General features: G+C 41.6%; 1 protein-coding gene across 6 annotated transcripts in view; it reads right to left on the reverse strand.

Annotated features, from left to right (window-relative positions):
• The window catches only part of lrba (LPS responsive beige-like anchor protein), a 237930-nt gene that overhangs the window by 3118 nt on the left and 214989 nt on the right, over window positions 1–19823 (reverse strand). For 3 of the 6 annotated variants that reach the window (XM_050044707.1, XM_050044705.1, XM_050044704.1), the window contains exons 48-54: window positions 18806–18895; window positions 15924–16116; window positions 13958–14023; window positions 12092–12247; window positions 9264–9431; window positions 4274–4375; window positions 3821–4017 (exon numbers count right to left, since the gene is read on the reverse strand). In XM_050044707.1, the coding sequence (XP_049900664.1) occupies window positions 3821–4017; window positions 4274–4375; window positions 9264–9431; window positions 12092–12247; window positions 13958–14023; window positions 15924–16116; window positions 18806–18895 (972 nt within the window). The remainder of the gene's footprint in view (window positions 1–3820; window positions 4018–4273; window positions 4376–9263; window positions 9432–12091; window positions 12248–13957; window positions 14024–15923; window positions 16117–18805; window positions 18896–19823) is intronic. The other 3 variants (XM_050044706.1, XM_050044709.1, XM_050044708.1) reach the window with 3 other exon arrangements.

The following is a 19823-nucleotide window of genomic DNA, read 5'->3' on the forward strand; positions in this document are numbered from 1 at the left end:
AAAAAACAAAGCAGCAAAGCTCTTCAACCTGGAACCATATGCATAAATAATCTCCGTATAGGACGGGTGATCAGGGACCAGTTTATCTCTTATGTCAAAGTAAAGCTCATACTGCGAGGTCATGTGATCCGACAAAAGATTCCAGGTCAGCGCCGCCATCCTTAGGGGCTTTCTGTACACAAACCCTGACTGGCAACAAAGATGGCTCCCCACAGCGAGGCTCGGAGATTTACTCGTCTCATCTGCTTTTCCTGCAAACTGTAACAGCTGAATGGTTCCCCCGGGAATCAGACGTACACAAATCAAGTCTTGTGTTGGAGTCTATTATGGGCACAGTGCATAGTGGAAGCTGAAACTGAAATAGTCAGGAGCATCAATCAGCAAGTAACCGTAGCCGATGAAATGACGAGGCAGAATGTGAGTTCTAAAAGCAGCAAATGACACTAATTTAGAGCTTTTCTCGTTTGTGGTTTTATGGCACCGAATTCGGCCGTCTCTCAGCTGCAGTGATTCAGCAAGAGACACTTCAATCATCAGCAGCATGTGTGTTGAATCAAGCTCACATTAAATGGAAAAATGAAACTTAAACTCCAGTTCTGGAGTTGGAACAAGTCATTTTCAGGAACTTGACTTGGTAAGGAAAACATAAATAACCCTTCAAGAGCAGTACACAGTGGATGGACGTGGGGGGGGGGGGGCAGCCTAAATTAGGCAAATGTTTTGTATAAAGAAGAGTTTGTGGAATTTCCTACCACACTGTGATTTAAATGAGCTCTGTTTTTCATTCTCATCACGCACGCACTCGAGATAGGCACAAGACTAGCATGTGAAGGCGCTCACGCAGACAGGCACAAAATGGGCGCACAATGATGCGCTCGCATGCTGCACGCTGGCGGGAGGCCTTGAGAATCAATCCAGCCTAATTGCCACGTTAGATCATCATCCAAGATGGCTGGGAATGAAGCATGACTGAGTGCAGAGCCAGTCTGATTTGTGTGCTGTGGGTCTGTTTTGTGTGTACAGTAATTGTCTTGTGCATCAACATTCGGAGTTAATCTGACAACAACGATAAAGATAATGTTCAATTCAGCCAATCATGATCAATGCACTTAGACTGAAGTGCAGTGCAAACGAGTACATGGGGAAAAATTGTGATCCATTATACCTGCCATAAAAATGGCTACCTTTTATTGAAGAAGTGTAACTTAAAAGCAGCACTGAGTGGATTTTTGGCCACTCTGGGGCAGCATAAGACGATGACATCACCACACTGACATATTATCACCTTTATAGATGTTATGGTGAACATACTATCAAAGTGTCCTCTTCATATAATCATCATTTGGGCTCACACTTGTGTCCACCTAATAAATATAAGTTAAATATTCACTCTCTGCTTAGCTCTGCTTTGCTCTCAACCAACTCCTGCGGAAAATATCTGCTTCTTTAGTTGCTAAATGTTTCACTGTGTTAGCTGGTTGCTAACTTTGTCTGCTACTCGATGCTAGGAAAGTAGTGTGCTGTAGGTTTAGCAAAGCTTTTATGCTGAAAACAACTAATGTGGCTGGAAACAAGGTTGATAAAAGCTGAGAGTGAACCAAAACCGTAAAGCTGTGGGTCGTAAAACCAAAACAATGAGCTAAAAGAGACACTCAAGGACCACCACACCTGACACACGTCATTGAAGAACCAGTGGTGACAAAGACCAACTGTTGCATGGCCTCACTTCAACTGTGTCTCTGCACCTGAACACACCGCAAAGACTACAGCCGACTGCCAACTAGTCATTTGGTGTGTCAGGGCCTTAAAGCGCTCTGTAGAGCCGAGGAAAACTGCAGAGCCCCTCCCTTAAGCGTCATACTTGCGTTTGGCCATGTTGTCGAGCTACTTTGCTGTCTCCGTTAAGTAGCTGTCAGTTTGCCACTCACTCTGCAGCAGGAAACGGCACTTCAAAATAAAAGCTGAGTGTCGGAAATTTACTGTACTTCAAAATAAAGTGTTTTTCCCCCCCCATGAGTCACTTGCCACTTGTGGTCCTTTGAGAATGGACCTGTGACCCACTTTTGTACCACGACCCACCAACTGGGAACCACTGCACAAATGCAACCTTAAATTTGATACTTTGATTTAAGAAGCAATCACAGCTAGCTGTTTCTTTGCCATATCCTGCATGATCAGATGACATACTACACAATAATAGTAAAAAAATAAAGACTGTAAGAGCTATTTACTAGTTACTGTTTTGTATTATTGTATCTGTGTATGTACTAATGGAGTCCATGACCTTACTGAAGCCCAGCAGGAGGCAGGAGAGCTGGCAGACATGTCAGCCAGGCCAGGTAGGAGGCTGCAGACAGACATTATAAATCAGTCCCTTGCCACTGGGCGGTCAAACAAGATGGCCGATGGCTCTGTGGGAGCTAAGATGGCTACCCGGGCTCAGATGACTAAAAAATGACTCCAGCAGAAACACATGCACTTTTAATGCCCATATTTCCTACTTCTTTCGGGGGAACGGTGGGTGGATTTTGAGGCTGGGGAGGGTAAAAAAAAAAAAACAAGTTTAATTTATGGTGCTGTTAATCCCCCCGTTACACGGACGACGGCAGTGAAAAAACTGCTGGAATGGTTACACTGCCTGAGTTATACTAGTACTTAAAAGACTGTAATCCATTCAGTATGGCTTCTGTCACTCGATTCAGCTATTAGACTAGGATGCCGACTGTTAGCCTGTCATCTAACCTCTGACTCCAGACCCTTATAAATTTACAGTGCAAACATTCTCTCTCTTTCTCAGTCCTGCTCTCTCTTTCTTAGTGGATACTGCAGGCCAGGACAAACACTTATTTATTCTGGAGTCCTACCGTGCTGAGGCTCTGAGGGCTGAGAAGATTGATTCTGGTATGTACATGAGTGCACTAAATACTGTTGGAGCCCTCAGACCGGGGAGGGTGGAGCTAAGGGGGGTTGAGACTCTCACAGCCTCACTCCAAGATGTTAGGATTTTCCTAATGCCATCTGACATGGCTGGAATTTACAACAGCAGAGCAGAGCTGACAAGGCCAGCAGTGGCCCACACTGTTCCCAAGTCGCTGCTTCGCTGCTTTAGAAGGAACTCTGGGAAACTCTACAAGCTTCTAAAACCATCATTAGTTTCTCTTAAAGACACAATAAAGTATTCTGCAACCTGCAAACTGAACACTTGCAACTTTCCCCTGTGATGTTAATACAATCAATCAGCGTTTGTCCTCCTGTGCTCATTAATCACGTCTTCTACGAGTTATATTTGTGGCTTTGTGTGGGAGCGGGCTGGTTGGCAGGTTAGGAGCCTGGGCACGAGAGGTTTCTTAATAGGAAACAGGCGTGCGGCTGTCTGTCAGAGCTAGCTTACATTTCCCAGGCCAAACCGGAAACAAAGGGTCGGGAAACCAAAGGCAGTAGCCGCTATCTTGTGTCACTCTAACCACGAGGGAGGAAATGTGGGAAATGGGGAATGTGTCGTCTTGCGCTGGAGGGTAGTTAATGGTGTTGGTGTCCAGAGCTGACCACTCTCTCTGGAATGTTCTCTACCACTGCCGCCAATGCAATTTGACCTGACAACAGGGCTGTGGATCAAAAGGACCATTTCCTCTGGTGTATGCGTGTGAAAGGGAATAAAAGAGATTTCACCCCGAGGCGTGCAGACCCTTACCTTTCTCAAATCTCAACCCGTAAGAAAGCCTTTAATCAGTACGAGGACTTTCTACCCTGATGTGGTGCAGACATACATGTGCAAGTGCACTTTCACATGCATGCTCACGCACGTATTAAATTTCCTCACCTTGATGCTGTCTTCCACCTCCATGTGTCCCAGCAGTTTGCCGTTGACAGTGAAGTGACAAAACTGTCCCTTGTCGTAGTAGATGATGCAGTGTCCCTCGGTGGAGGACTGGATGAGACGAGGACGCAGGCAGCGCTCTGGGCCCTCCAGGGTCCGCAGCAGGTCCCCATTCATGGAATGGATCAGACAAGGACCCTCTGAACAAACACAAGACAACGAGATAAGTGCAGTTAGAAAAAGCAGGGTGATTATTTTACTTTAGGCAGTGTCTTTTTGTTAGAAACTTACAATTATTGTATTTATTTATTGCATTTATATTTATACAGCATATCCCTTTCTTAATTGTTTATATTTTTCTTGTATTTTTATATTAATATGTTCACATTGTTACCCTTGGGGATGAATTAAGTATTCTGAATCTGAATATTTTGGACATATTAAAGACAATCTCACCTTTGCAGCCGCTTATGACGAGACCAAGCTCCGCACACACACTCGCACACGTCACTTCACAGTCATGGCCCGTTAAGATGGCCCGCGGTGTGGTAAACTCTGCTAGGATAACACAAACAACACAAAAAGGTTTGTATACTACAGAGGGGAAAAAAAGCATCACAAAAAATGCATTACCATCTTTGGTCACTAGAGGGAGTGAAATGCAAAAACTCTTAGTAGGCTCATTCCTTCAGGCACCAGGCAATGCTGACAAAAAGAATAACTTAAGCATTAGAAGATGGAGGCAGTTCAATCCAGTAAAAAAGAAAATGAACAACCAAATAACAACACAGACAAAAAGTATGAAACAAAAAACAAAGAATGTCAAAAGGTTGTTAATTATTTCAGCTTTTCTATTCTAAGTGTAAGTCGTTGCACAGGTTTTGAGCCCGCTATCCCGCACATACATTTCTCCCCTCATGCACTCTCCCTTTCCAACACTTGTCACCCTCCGCCTCTCCCTATCTTTAAAACTTTCGCCCCCTGACTGCCTTCACTGGATCCAGATGTTTCTGCACTACAGAGAGACGGAGAGCCAGAGGGAGCGAGAGTAAGTTATGGTCCAAGTCATGAAGTTTGTGTGATTTTGTTTTGGTTTAAGCTGTCAGGGCGAGCGACAAAACAAAATCGCCTTTTACTTCTCCATCTGTCTCCTCTGTCTGCAAGGAAATGCACACTCACATAGATTTGTTGCGTTATTACATATAAATCAAGTGTTTAAAAAAAAGCAGATGGATTCATTACAGGCAGTCATTGTATCTAGACATTTGATTGTTGTGTTAAAGTGTTTATCTGGCCGACAGCATGTAACTAAATGTAGCTTTGCAGTTAAAAAGCAGAGCCGTGTATGTGTGTATCTATATATAGCGACGAGCATCCCTGAAGTGGAGTGTGGAGTTCATTAGGGTTTCGTGTCTCAGGTAGGGGGTCTTGACTTTTGTGACCCCATCCTCTTTGCTGTCACAGGTCAAGTTCAGCCCAAAATGAGGAACATAGGGCAAAGACACTCAGCACGGGATTCACGTTTAAATCCTTTGTCACTATTTTCCAAAAATACTAGCGTGTGAACCACAGACAGCTCCAAGGCAATCTCATTTAAGTAAAACAGTTTCCAATATAGCTCCCCTCTTACAGTAAATGCCAGTGATATACACTGCTTTTTGAGCTCTTTTGAATAAGACGTGTAGTTTCTCGCTGACTCGGCCAAAGCATTCAGAGTTTGTTAGTGCAGTTTCTCACTTTAATTCAATTATGTGACATAAAACTCAACACAGGATCACTAATAAGACAGATACGTTTTCTCCCACAAGCCACAGCTACTGTTAAACCTTAATTAGATTAAGCAGAAAGACTCCATACGGACCGTACTGCTCACTGAACCCTCTCATAAAAAACGCAAACTAAAGGAAAAGCTGAGACCTAGTCATGTGTAAAGATGACGTCAGCAATGTTTTACCCCAATAAAACAATCTAATACATACAGTAATTAGAATATTACAGAGTGTAAGAGTCATACTTCAATGGGAAAAAATATTCTTTATGCATGTATGATAATTAAAATGTTAAAAAACAAACTATCAAAAAAAAAAGGTTCAACGCTGAATTTGGAATCTGCTAACTAAAGAATCTGTATAATTTATAATCTATATATTTTTTGTTTTGCATTTAACAAACAAAATAACAACAAAAAACTAATAAGTAACCCACTAATAATAATAAGTGACCTCATGTTTTCTGATGCCCGTCGACTGTTTTAACTCCTTGCACCTGGCTTTTCTGTCCACTTTGCAAATACACACCAGACGCTTAAACTCTGGTCACACCAGGTCAGCAGCCTAAACATCTACATTTCATTTAGTTAACTGGCTAGCTTATGACCTACAAGCTGCTGGATTAAAGCATGATGTTGGATTTTGCTCAGGGAAGATCAATAAAGCTGATATATTGGTGTATCAGTTAACCTTTTCAGCCTTGGCCCACCGTTTGGTTTGAATTAGCGCCACATCTGATTACAATCTTATACCTGTATACGACTAAAGCTGGGACACTGAGGAGGGTATCAGCTATCTAGACATGTGTGGACAGAGTGTGTGTGTGTGTGTGTGTGTGTGTGTGTGTGTGTATAGAGACTGGATCCAAAAGCCAGCTCCATTTTGGATTCTGTTCAAAGTTTTTAGAATAGCCACATTTCTCACCTCCCTTCTCTTATTTTTTATTGGCAAAAGGTGATGTATTAAGTATTCATGTATCCATTTGGCTAAGAAGCCCATGAGTCTTGAAATGTGTTAAGAATTTGGATGTCAATATTTGAGTGTAAGTCATTAAACTATCAGTAACGTAAGACATTAGTTTCTCAAAAGCTAAATCTCAACAAATTCAATAAAGGAATAAAGAGGATTTTAGATTTGATACTGGATCCAGACTCTATTTAATGTTTTTAAATCATAAACCTATATGTGTGTGTGTGTTTATGATGAATACATGTCAAGATAAATGTATACATGTTGGCGAGTGTATATTAATTAATGTATTTATGGTAGTTATTCTCAAAAATCACTGCTGATTGAAGCTAAAGAATATTTTAATCTTCAGAGTGTTCACTTCATTTAAAACACTAGAAATAACGTATATATAATATTACTAAATAGATGCCTCATTGAACTGGTTTCCCCTCTGTGACCACCAGGTGGCACTGGTGTCTGTGACTTCTCCCTGCTGCTGTGCACGACAACAACATGTGCCTGCAGCAGGAACCAAGTGTGCATAGGTCAGCGTGTACATGTGCATATCAGCCACTCAGAGGCATTTGTGTCAAGGTTATGAAGTGTGTGGGATGTTCACAGGGCATTACGCATGACAAGGAATGTATGTGTGTACGCTCTCATTCCACTGTATGTGGCGACTTTAGCTTGAAAGTGTTTCGTTTTTGGAAGAGGAATAAAGAAACGTCTGCTGTCTGTATGTATTTTGTGCGTACATGTTTGTGTGTATGTGTGTGTGTGTGTAGCAGAGCTTCATGTCTGGGAGAGCCTCCTGCGGTCTGGGGCAATGGAGCATCACATTGTGGTGGTGAGGGGTTGGGATGACGACTGCTTTGTCTGCTCCTCTAGCTACAGCATGGTTACTGCACTGAACTGACTGAGGCTATACTCACACACACTCACACAAACACATGCACACACACACTTACAAGAACATCTACACCACATGCACTGATACATAGGCACAGCACCCCTTTAGACATGTCATAAGTCAAGAAATCAATCAGAATACAGTCGATTCCTTGAATACGCAGTTAATTTGTTATACTCGAGACACAGAGTACAGTACAGATATCATTAATCACTGCATCATGCATTGTTCCTCTATAAGGAAATTGAAATTTTTAACATGATTACAACAAGTCTCTAAAGAAGTCACAGTGTTGCCAAAACGTCAACTGATAGGATGAAATCTAGGGTCAGCCATGTTGAATTTTTTTTGCCGATATCCAATATTTTCCAACTCATTTTGCTGATATATTCTCATATCTTTTTCCAACTAATAGCAGAGAACATCAAGTCTCTCTTGGATGATGCGCTCCCTGAGATAATCACAATATTTTTGACCAAATATCGATATTGCAACGATATTATAAGGTTGACTATTGGTGCTTTTACTAAATATTTACACAGTGAGATGTTGATAAATAATCATCAGTAACGTGGATATAATGCCTCAGTGTGTAAAGGCAAATAATAGAACAGCTAGAACAGTCTGGTAAGCTCAGGAAATTACATCACTGTACTGTAATGGAGCCTTTAAAACCAAAAGAAGACAATAATTTGGCTATTACAACATCCAAAATCTAATTTGGAGTCTCATACCAGGATACTGAGATATATCAATACAGTGCTATCAATACAGTGCCCAGCCCTAACTTCAACAAACTAAGGCGCATAATTAAAGCATATCTACAGAAATGTTAATTTTGGGCTGATGCAAAGCTTTTGTCATGTTGTTATGTTTTGTATACTCTCTGTTGAGCAAAATAAAGTGGTCACAAACAGAAAAACATGATATAAAATGAGAGAAGTGAATGCAATGTGGTTTATGTTCACCCATGTTTTTCAGCTCACAAAAGTATTTGTTCTTTCTTCATATAAAGTTTGAAAATGCCTGCGAATTAACTTGTGGGAATACGAAAATATTTTTCTCGATTCCAACATCCCACATCAGCCTACATGAGGTAAGTGACAAACAATCATGCACGCTGTCTCCCAAATCAGAAACCAATGTGTCTTATTAACCAAATCGCAATTTGTCATAAATTTCAGCCCATTTGTAATGGATCACTTAACAACATGTACGCCAATCTAAGCTGGCCAAATTAGCACCAAGCAGGCTAAGGGCTGAGCAATGTGTGCGCGAGGCTTTGATCATGGCTAATGCCATATGTTATGGTAACGTAAGAGAGGCCCATGACATTTTTCACTTTTATCGACTAGCGTGACCCTGTGGCCCTCGGATGGTGGTGAACTTTCATGTGCTGGCCGACGACCCCCAACATCACGTTTAACGTCTCTAAGTGGCCCTCACTTTCACTCACATTAAAGACAGATTCCCTCTCTCTCTCTCTCTGTCTCACACTCACTCACACACACACACACACACACACACACATACACACACACACACACATACACAATATCTGGTCTCACAGAAACTCACACAATCTCAAACACATTATCGAAAGCTGTTCCTGCTGCAACAGTGCTGCGAAATCCAATCTGTATGCAGGAGGCCTGGCCTGGTCAGACGAAACTAGTTGTTACTTTACAGAGGGAGGCCGTAAATCACACAGTCACAACTGTCTGGGAGAGTGAGCACTCAGAGAATACCCGCAGATGTGTGTTTACGTGTGTGTGTGTGTGCTCACATATCAGGCCGGTGTGGCCTGTGTACTTACTGCCTGGGCTCTCTCCAATGCTGTTGTGCTTTCCGTTCCAGTACCACAGCAGCAGGGTGGCATCTCTGGAGCCCGACAGGATGTAGCAGTCTCCTCCGATGTACGACTCAGAGCGAGCCAGGCACGTCACAACGTCGCGATGCCCAAACACTATCTGTGTCAGTTTGCCTGCAAAAGCACATAAATATACACACACACGAATCAGTATTCATCACCCGATAAACAAGAAAGGACTGATACTTTTATAAATAGATTACAGCACCGAAACAACATAAGATACGACTGTAATACATAATTTCATATTGCACTTAAATAACAAAAACTGAGTATGAATTTATTGCGACTTCTTCGGAGCTCCCGCCACGTGTTTGTTGATCATCTGTCTGCTTGGCTAGTAGTTCTACAAGCTCCGCACAGAATCAGATGTCTACTAATTCCCAGACAAGAATAAATATTTGTTTCAAATCTGAGTGTGTGTGTATGCCTATGCACATGCAGTGCGCTCCATGTGTATATATAAAGAGGCTAATTGCTGTCAGATTTCCAGACCACAGCTCCACTGTCTAGCTGTCTAATACTCATTATGCTCCTCATAGTGTGACCTCTGCAGTCAAACACCAGATAGTTTGCAACACATGACATTTCTGCCCGGGTGTCAAATAATCACTGTCCATCGGATAATTAAGCTGTATCTCGGTGAAAAGATGATGGCTGTTATGAAACTGGGCGGGTCACTGACTAAACTTCCCAAAAAGAACAGAGACATCAAAGATGTAAAATGTTTGACATCTTTATAAACACTGAAAATAAGTAATGATGGCTGCAGCAATAATGGCTACCATGCAGCTCACACTGAACACACACACTCACGCTACTCACCGACGCACACACTTGCATGCACACAGACAAATTAAATTGTGTGCACACAGGCGTATGAGGCTATGTGTTTGGTGCATGTGTACCAATCAAGTCTTGTAATTGATAAAATCCCCCAGTTCTTTAACCTGGGGGCTTTAGGGACCTCAGTGGCAGCTGTTGAGCGTGTGCGATTAAACTGTGTTCACGTTCCAGTCGCACACCCCGGTGGCAGTCGCACAATAGAGCTATCTCTGTGCTCCCATCCCTCCTTCCCTCCCTCCTCTATTAAAGACAGGGAGGCCCTGGCCTATAGAAATTGAATCGGAGTGTGTTGTATAGATGTGTGTAGGACTCTGAATGGGGCATTGGGAGAAGAGTTGAGGAGCGGGGCACACAGATGAAGCTTCAGACAGTTTCATTTAGGACCCCTGACCTGATGGCGTCGGTTTGTGTGTGTGTGTGTGTGTGTGTGTGTGTGCATAAAAATGTCTGCATTGCATGTGTGTATGCAAGTATATGTACAAAGTCAGTGGTATTCAGGCTCACACAAGGCCACTGTGAAGAACTGTACAGTATGTTCAAGTTGGGTGAATCAAGATAAACATTTTTCAGGTTAAATAGGATTTACTGTACTTAGACACATATTATCAGCATTTACAAGTACTGCTCTGGAGGAAATCACTCCACTCTAATAAAAAAAAGATAAGATGAAACTTAATTTATCCAAAAGAAAATGGTATTACAACTGCTGCAAACCAAAGTGGGGAAAAAACTAAGATAACAATAAGGTGCATATCCTAATACACCCACCACTATCAGGTTCATAACAATACAGTTTAACAAGTCTTGCATTTGTACTGTTTATCCTTGGTTTGTTTTCTTCTCTTATTTTTTATGATATGATGCCTGGCTGCAACTAAATTTCGGCTGGCTAGATAATAAAGTTTGATTAGTATCTTAAAGAAATGATGCAGCTCAACTGTTACAACTGACGTCAAAGATACAAGGCTACAACTAACTATTGACAGCGAACATGTTTTAACCTGGCAAATATAAGAGGAGAAAATAAAGAGCAAATAATTGTGTAAATTGATATAAATTCCACTGGTGCAGCTACGACACAATGCAGTACAGTAAAGCAGGGCACACCATCTGTTGAGACTGTATTGTTCACAGTATTAAGAATGTAAAGTCTACCAGCGGCTGCTACAGGCTGCTATGTTCATTGCACTCCACAATATAAAAGTGTTGTTGATAAAATAAAAAAAACATACTGATGATGTTTGTTTGTCTCATTCAGGGGCTTACTAGTAGTGGAGGTAAAAATGAAAAGTTTGTCCTGAGGATGGTGCTAGAGGAAAGGCCATGGGGTTTATTAACATTAAGAGGTTCATCCCTTTAATAGTATTATTGTCTCCATCAAATTAAGGATACGTGTCCATTGCATTTTGATATTAGTGCAAGAATTAAATAAAAAACAAAACAAAAAAACATCCTGATGTGGCTCATGGGGTTTGTGCCAGAAACAAATCAGCAAGTTGGAGATTTTGAGTAAATTTATTCTGCTGCAACAAAAAAACAGTGCAGTGCATTTGCACTTTACAAGCCGGAAAAGTAGAGGCTGTATTTAAATTACAAGCACTCAACAACTGCATTTATGTTTTTGTCTGCTGAGAGCTGGACATAAAGTCACTGAGAGTAAAGATCTGATGCCAAGGGTTAAGTGGCAGAGGAAATGTGCATGTAAAGACTCCAGATATGGTTTACCCAAATTATATAGTGATGTATGGTTTGGAATATGGCTGCCTTATTTTAACAAAGTTAAATATGAAGTAACAAATTTACAGCATGTAAATACAGGTCTAGGTCAATGCATGCATGGGATCAAATTGTTAGGAAATGAAGAAGCATATTTGAATACTGTTACTAAAGAGCCTGAGGGGGAGAAGTGCAAAATGATTTTTCAGTACCTGAGTCAGTCGAGTAAACCCGGAAGCTCTTGTCCCAAAAGCCGCACAGGAGGATGAAGCGGTTGTCGGCTGTGATGACGAAACACTGCGAGCTGATCTGAATGCTTTGATCCAGCAGGTCTGAGATCTGACGACGATGACTGCCCACGTTATTGGCTGGAGAAGAGAGGACAAAATAAATCAAGCAAATAAAAAAATACACGCTGGAAATGTACAGATGTAAACAGAAACATTAAACCCAACACACAGGTTACTGTTTTCATATATCAGCGATTTTCAAAGTGCTCACACTCAGATGCACCTCCACTTAAAGTGCACAGTGCGAAGAAGATTTGTGAGAGAATACATAAAACATCCTGGATGTTAAGTTTACAGGACTTCACATTTTCCATGAGAGTTTAAGAGTAATGACAGAGCGAGCACGGTCAGAACACACACTGCAAATTCATCTTGGATGTGTAATTTAGCCAATGGTTGGTAAAAAAAAAAAGCAAATTTATTGACATTCTCTCTCTCGTAAGTGCTATCTTTTTTCTTTTCCAGAGAGATATGTCCATCGTGAAGTATTTTTTATGTGGTGGGGTCACAAGTACTGGAGAGCAGGTGTCGGAGAAGATTGTCTAGCATGCAGACTGAGAAAGTCCAGCGTACCTGCTGAAACCAATATTTCAACCCATTTTTAACATTTCCCAAAGCCACAGGCGGCTCAGCACTCATCCTCAATTTACTGTGTTTAGCTCAGACTCCTCCTGGAATGCAAACAGTGTAAATATATGACTGACAAGCACAAAAATCCCCTCTACCTCCCCCGAAACACACACACGCACACATAGAAACACAAAAATATATCATTTAGTATGTTATTTATGTTTTATGTTTTAGTGTTTAGTGAAAATGTGAGATGGGAGAAAATGTCAGCAAAAATATTAAAGATTTATGGGATGAAATTAGCTTGAAAAGTGTGCTTTCAATGGCACACGCCCACTATGGAGCTGTCATAAAAACACGCAACATAAATACTAATGCACAGATTTCCTTTATTCTGCCTGCACTGAGGGGCAGTGAAGGAGAGAAATACTGTACGTGCAGATAAAGATGAATATGTGAGCGCAAACCCTGGTTACTGTCAGTAGTCAAGTGTTTCGAAAAAAAAAAAAAGTGTGGAAATGGTCCGGTGAGACTCGGAGTGACCACAACGTTCAGGGAGAAAGAACAGCCCCCCTTTTGCAGATGTGCATGCGATTGTGAGAGGCTGCAGGAAAAGCAACGGAGGCGAAAGGCGGGAGCAGATAGAAGTGGCTCGTCTCTCCCTGCTCCACCAGTGAATCCCATACATCACTGCAGCTCGGCACTCTTCTCCTGCTCATCAACAAGTCGTGAAGGATGAGAGGCGCCCATATTGTCCTGACAGCCGTCCGCCGTGCATTCTCAATCACACATTATTACCACATTCATATTCATTTCCATTGACACGCGTCCTTTCCCTCCGCTCAAATTAAACCAAAGAGGATGCAGAAAGGGAGGGAGGGAAGGGGACGATGGAGAGGGAGAAAGAGGGGGGAGTTGATGATGAAATGCCGGCCTAGGCCACAGCTCATTGCATTCCAATTTGCATGCAAATGGTTTAGTGTGAGAGCAGAGCCTATATCATGAGGAGTGAACTGGGGCAGAGGCTGAGAAACAACTCTAATCTACTGTCCAGGGACGCAGCGCTGCAGACTGCCATGAGTCACCAAGATGCCAGCAGGATTCATACACAAATCCGCACACAGGAAAAAAAAAATCATTTCATGCATATATAAGCTCACGCTATGTAAAGAATACGCATGTGTGTGGACTCTTTTACAGCCGTAAATGACAGCATACCTATCAGAGGGTCAATTTCCACAGGAAGTTGGTACTGCTGGTCCTGCACCGTTGAGCTCTGATGACCTGACAGAGAAGAAGACAGATTGGATTAATATTGTAATCATGTGGCCTTGTGAAGTAGATGCCGGCTTTCAGTTCATTATAACACACTGAAAATTATAACCATAAAGTCACAGTGTCACCTGCCGGCCCAAGAGTTCTCCCGCGAATTACACATCAATTATGTCAAAGAGCTTCCAAGGCCACACAGAATATGAGTCTTTATGCTAACTGCATGCTACAAAATGCATTTCTTTGCTCAACAAAGTCACTTTAGCTGGAAGCAACTGGAATATTTTGGTAAAATGATTAAAAACATGGCTCTAACAGCAAAAACAGGAAGTAGAATTGCATTTTTTTCAGCATTTTGGCTTTGATTGTTGCTTACACCGTTTAATGCAGGGCTGCAACTCACAATTATATTCATTATCGATCAACGGTTTCATTTTTTGTAATTAAGCAATTAATTGTTTATACTTCAAAATGTCTGAAAACAACAAAAAATGCCATAATGGCAATTTCCCAGAGCCTAAGTTGACGTCTTCAAATTGCTTGCTTCATCTGACAAACGATCCAAAACCCAAAGATACTAAGTTTACAAAAATATCACACATAGAAGAGCAGCAAAACCTTTGAATCTAGTTGACACCTTTAAGAACAACTGCAATTTCTATTCAATTATTTATTTATTTACACACATAAAATGTTTGGGGGGTTTGGGGGTCCTCAGCTAGAAAATTTTAAGCATTCAACACTTCATTTCCTGCATTCTTGTGAATTTTTATGCACCAATTTCTGCCCTTTTTGCATCAATTTATGGTGCAAATGTCTTTTATATTTTTATTTAGGGGGGCAAATGTTCTTAATATTGAGGCAGGTGTGTCCCCTGTGTCCCCCCTGAAATCTACACCAATGTCTGAGGATTATTTTGTGATTAACTGATCATTTGTTTAGCTTATAAAATGTCAGAAAATACTAAAAAATGCCTCTCATAGCTCATTTTGTCTAATCAACATTCTATAACCAAATAATACTCAATTTACAAAAATAAAAACTACATTACACATTAAAAACATTACAGAAGCTGACTTAAATCATTCATCAAACCAAAAGTGTTGATTAATTACAGTATATGCATCGTCAGTTAGCTGCATCTTCTCTGTAGGCAAAAAGTAAAATGTGAATAATGTCTGCAACACTGTTGTTTCCAACACTCACAAACAAATTCCTCATTTTTATTGTTCGCACGCATCCCGTTGAGAAGAATTTACAATGTGCACATATTTCCATTCTTATCTTTTATCTGCTCTAACAGCTGCACAACAACTCCAGTAAATCCTCACAATTAATGAACTTCTTCTGAACAGCACACATCTTGTTTATTACACCAGCTCGCTAAACCAATTAGGTTAATCAGTCTGGCCTGTGGTGCGCACGGATGAGGTTGTGTTCTCCTGAAAAGCGATCAGTCAATCATCCTCATAAATTCAGAGATATCAAATTTAATGTTTCTTCCAGGGGCGGGATGGATGTTGAGTAAATAAGGTTTTGTGAAGTGAGAGGCTGATGTATGGAGGTGGACGTGAGACCTAATGCTGGCTGCTGCATGTGTCACATTTGATACTGCTATCCAGGAGACACAGTCAACTGTCTCCCAAATCAACGTCCATCCAATGGAGAAGAGACGGGTCAATTCTCGACTTGGGTAAATTAGACACCGAGTATGGAGGAGAGAGGAGAGAGCTGAACCGAGAAAATGAAAATGATTATGTGGTAGCAGAAGATAGTCTCTACCTGCCTAAAATACCCTTGATGCTATTGTGAAGGAGAATCACAGTGGTGTAAAACAAATTCAACTAAATTCACCTTTTATAATTCAAAGCATGAATTCATGCAAATAAGTGCATGGACTGAGATCTCTCACCTGTCAAACCGTGCCACTTGTTGACTGCGAAGAGACGGTTGGCTGTGACGGTGATGATAGCAGGCGACGTCAGACCTGGCTGGGTGTTGGCCGCCACGTGGGTCACGGGAGAGTTGGATGGGAACTTCAGCACCATGATAACATCCTGCTGCATCTGCTCCGTAAACATCAGCGGGGTCTGCAGGAGAAGATACTGTTCAGGCCCCCGGGACGGACAACGGGACGCGGGGAAGAGAAGGTGGGAAGAGCCGAGATAAGGAGCGACAGACGAAGAGCAAAAACAGAGAGACGAGAGAAGCAGCCGCGGCCGGTGTTAGCGAGGGAAAAAACAAAGGGGAAAGGGAGGAAAGAGAAGGACAGAGAGAAAGTTAGGAAGCTTGAGCAGGATAGTAGTGAGCAGCTGTTCAGTAGTACAGGTTAGAAAAGAGGTAAAAGGCAAGAGATCACTTTTGAAACAGCGATTCAGGATAATTGGGAAAGAATCTCAAAGAGGAAGATAAGTGCAGAATAATGTACGTGCAGATTTTCACACTTGCAGCTTGTTTTAATATTTCAACGAGGGGACGGGCTGATGTGATTTTAGGAGTTTTAACAAGGTAACTAAACACATCAGACACAAATTATTGTTTTAGGCCTTCATGTGCAAAGTATTTTTATCTCTTTAAACATGTCTGGAGTCTGTCTTAGAGGAATACCTCACCCACACAATGACTATTTATATGCCAATTATTCATGCTGCGTTACCCGGAACTCGTGTAGAAAACGTTTTACCTTGCACGCCTCCAGTAAACGAAGACAGCGAGCATTGGTAATTACTCAAAGTAAACCGTATAAAACATATTTTTACAAACCCTCACACATCTCGTGCGTCATAATCAAAGTCTCATGTATCCTGTCATATGCTCTGTACTTTCCAAACACGCTGCCTCATTGTCAGCCCCTGTCTGAACGGGACTATAAGTGAGAGCATAGATAAGTTTCACTTGTAGTCCTGTGCAGAGAGGGGCTGATGGCGAGGCAGTGCAGCGTGTTTGGAAAGTACTGAGCATTATGACTGGATACATGAGACTTTGATTATAAAGCACGAGACGTGTGAGAGTTTGTAAACAGATGTTTTCGTATAGTTTTGCTGTTGTTAAACGCCGTCCCTGTGTACTGCAAGTAATCAACAGGGTTCGCTGTGTTGGAGTCTTCGTTTACCGGAGGCGGCGAGAAAAACGGAATTCAGGAATTCTAGGTAACACAACATGAATAACTGGTTTGTAAATGGTTATTTTGTGGGTGAGGTTTTCCTTTAAGTATACAGTGGTACTTGCTTTAGACTGCATATTGCACATTGTGTATATACAGCACGTGGGATGCTTTAGATTTCCTGAAATCCATGTCATTCTTCTGAGTGAGACTGCAACAAACTCATGATTATCTACGATTGTAGATGTCGCACCAGGTGTTGTCTTCAAAAATGATGGTTTTGTCTAACCAACAGTCCAAGCCCCAGAAATATATAATGTGCAGGAATATAAAACAAGGGAAAAGCAAACTCTCGCTAAATGACTCAACTTCATCACTTATCAAACTTTTTCTTTAACTAATTTTCTGTCAACTGACTAATATAAAAAATCAAATAGTCATTTCAGCACTACTTCTATGTTTTACTCATGTTCACACCAACTATAAAATGCAAATGAACTTAAGCTGCATTGGAATAAATTATATACAGTACATATACATATACAGCACTAGAATCTGAATGCAGTCATAACAAAAAAGTGATTTCATTGGACTGTCAGACTGTTTCCCCGGTTTGACAGGAGTTCATATAGAGCCATTTACAAAGTGTTTGTACTAAGCAGCTCTAACACAGAGCCATTTTCCTCCTTGCGTGTAAAGAAGAGGAACATCAGTGTTAACATCGGGAACAGACCTGAGTAAATCCGGTGTGTCTGACAGCTAACCAGACGCTCTGACAGTATCATTACCACCAGCATGGGCAGATGCCGACACTCTGACAACACACTCACATGAGGGAGGATGGAGAGAAAGTAGAGAGCGAGAACATGTAAAAGCAATGAGAACAGGGCGTTCTGAGGGGAATGTGGAGGGGCGGGGAGGGTTAGAGAAGTGTTTGAATAATGGCGTCTGAATATTATGTTTGAAAACTGTGTGGTGAAGTAAAAATAAAAACACTTCATAGGAATTTTGCGCATGAGCGAGGTGGATTCAAAGACGTAGCCTGGGTTTGTGTCTGTGAGTGCATGTGTGCACTGGGTGGTGGTCTACAGCCAGCTGTCAGCGCCACAGGGACACCACACTAATAGGGACTCTTGGGGCTTTGGTCCATCACAAGCAGGCACACTGACTGCACTCCTTGGCCCTTAAAAAGCCGTCACTTCACTGCTGCTGTTCATTGCTCTCCTTTGCTGATCTCCTCTTGCTTCCAGCTCAGGTAGAAAACCTGGCTCAGACCCAGGTTTCCGGCACAAAGCTGTGCCTTTCTCCTGCATACCTCTTACTAAACACACACACACACAGACGCTTGTGATCTTTCCCCTTTCACACACACCTCTCTAATGATGAGAGAGGAGATGCTTTCAAACCCAAAACTGTATTTTCCCACAGTTGTTGATGGATAAAGAGAAGACAGGAGGTAAATGAAGGGTGAAAAGAGTGAGTCAAAAATTAAAAAGAAGAGTTATATGAAGTGAAGCAGAGTGTTACAGCAGTCAGAGGCGGCTTTAAACAGGCAGCACAGCAGCTGATACTGTAGCTCAGGTTGACCCATATTATATAGTAGTATTTTCCTCAGCACCATACATGCAGGTATAGTGGTTTGTGTGTGTTTCTATCTGATTGCATGTACTATATGTGCATGTTTTACTCACCACTTGCATGGCTGAACTTCGGGGTGGGTGTGGCTCGATGAGTAACTGGCAGGGGGTCTGTCCAAAACTCCTAATTTGAGACTCCACAGCCTGAGGGAAAGAAAGAGAGAGGAAGGGACAGCAAAGAAAAAGAGAAAAGAAACCACAATAAGGAATTAATTGAAAAGGCAAACACAAGCTGCATAATGTCAAAATAAGGCCTTAGTAAAGAGGTGTAAAAAGATCATATCACACATCACATATAGGGACAAAAATTCTATGACAGTGTTTAGAATTTTATATTTTAAAATTGCTAGATATTGTGACATAGCATATTTGAGAATCAAGTTACAGCAATTGATAAAATAACCAATTACAGCTACATCACACATGTAAAAACACTGAAAACAGACAGAGATATTAAAGAGATAGATACCCTGGTAACGATATAATAAAAATATGGTTAACTTGTTTCAAAAGTGTCAGTTTATATTGTAATATCACCCTTCCTCATATCATATCGTGTCATATAATACAATGGTCAACAATCAAAGACTACTGAGTTTCCACAAAAAAAAAATAAAAAGATGAATACAAATGCAGTGACGGAAAAATGTATCTTCCTGTGTAGACTCTCTCACTGTGAAACTCTCTCTCTCTCCCTCTCCCTCTCCCTCACCCTCACACACACACACACACACACACACACACACACACACACACACACACACACACACGGGCGCGCCAATTTATCCTCCACAACCACACACAGAATCAGAGGAGGGTCAGGACAGGCGGGCTTGTAGGCTGGTTAGGTGGTGTTAATGAAGAGGTATAGGACCATAAATGTCAGAGCAGACGCCGGCCGAGCAGCCTCTGGACATCATCACACAGCTCACTGTCAGGCCAGCGAGCACAGGATGGAACACACCCACAGCAGTGTGTAAATGCACAGGCCTTCACTGGCAATACTCTACACTATCATACCATTATCATCTAGGATTACAACTAATTATTTTTATTATCGATTGAGCCGCTT

The sequence above is a fragment of the Epinephelus moara genome, chromosome 5, assembly GCF_006386435.1.
Source record: "Epinephelus moara isolate mb chromosome 5, YSFRI_EMoa_1.0, whole genome shotgun sequence".
NCBI classification, from domain to species: Eukaryota; Metazoa; Chordata; class Actinopteri; order Perciformes; family Serranidae; genus Epinephelus; species Epinephelus moara.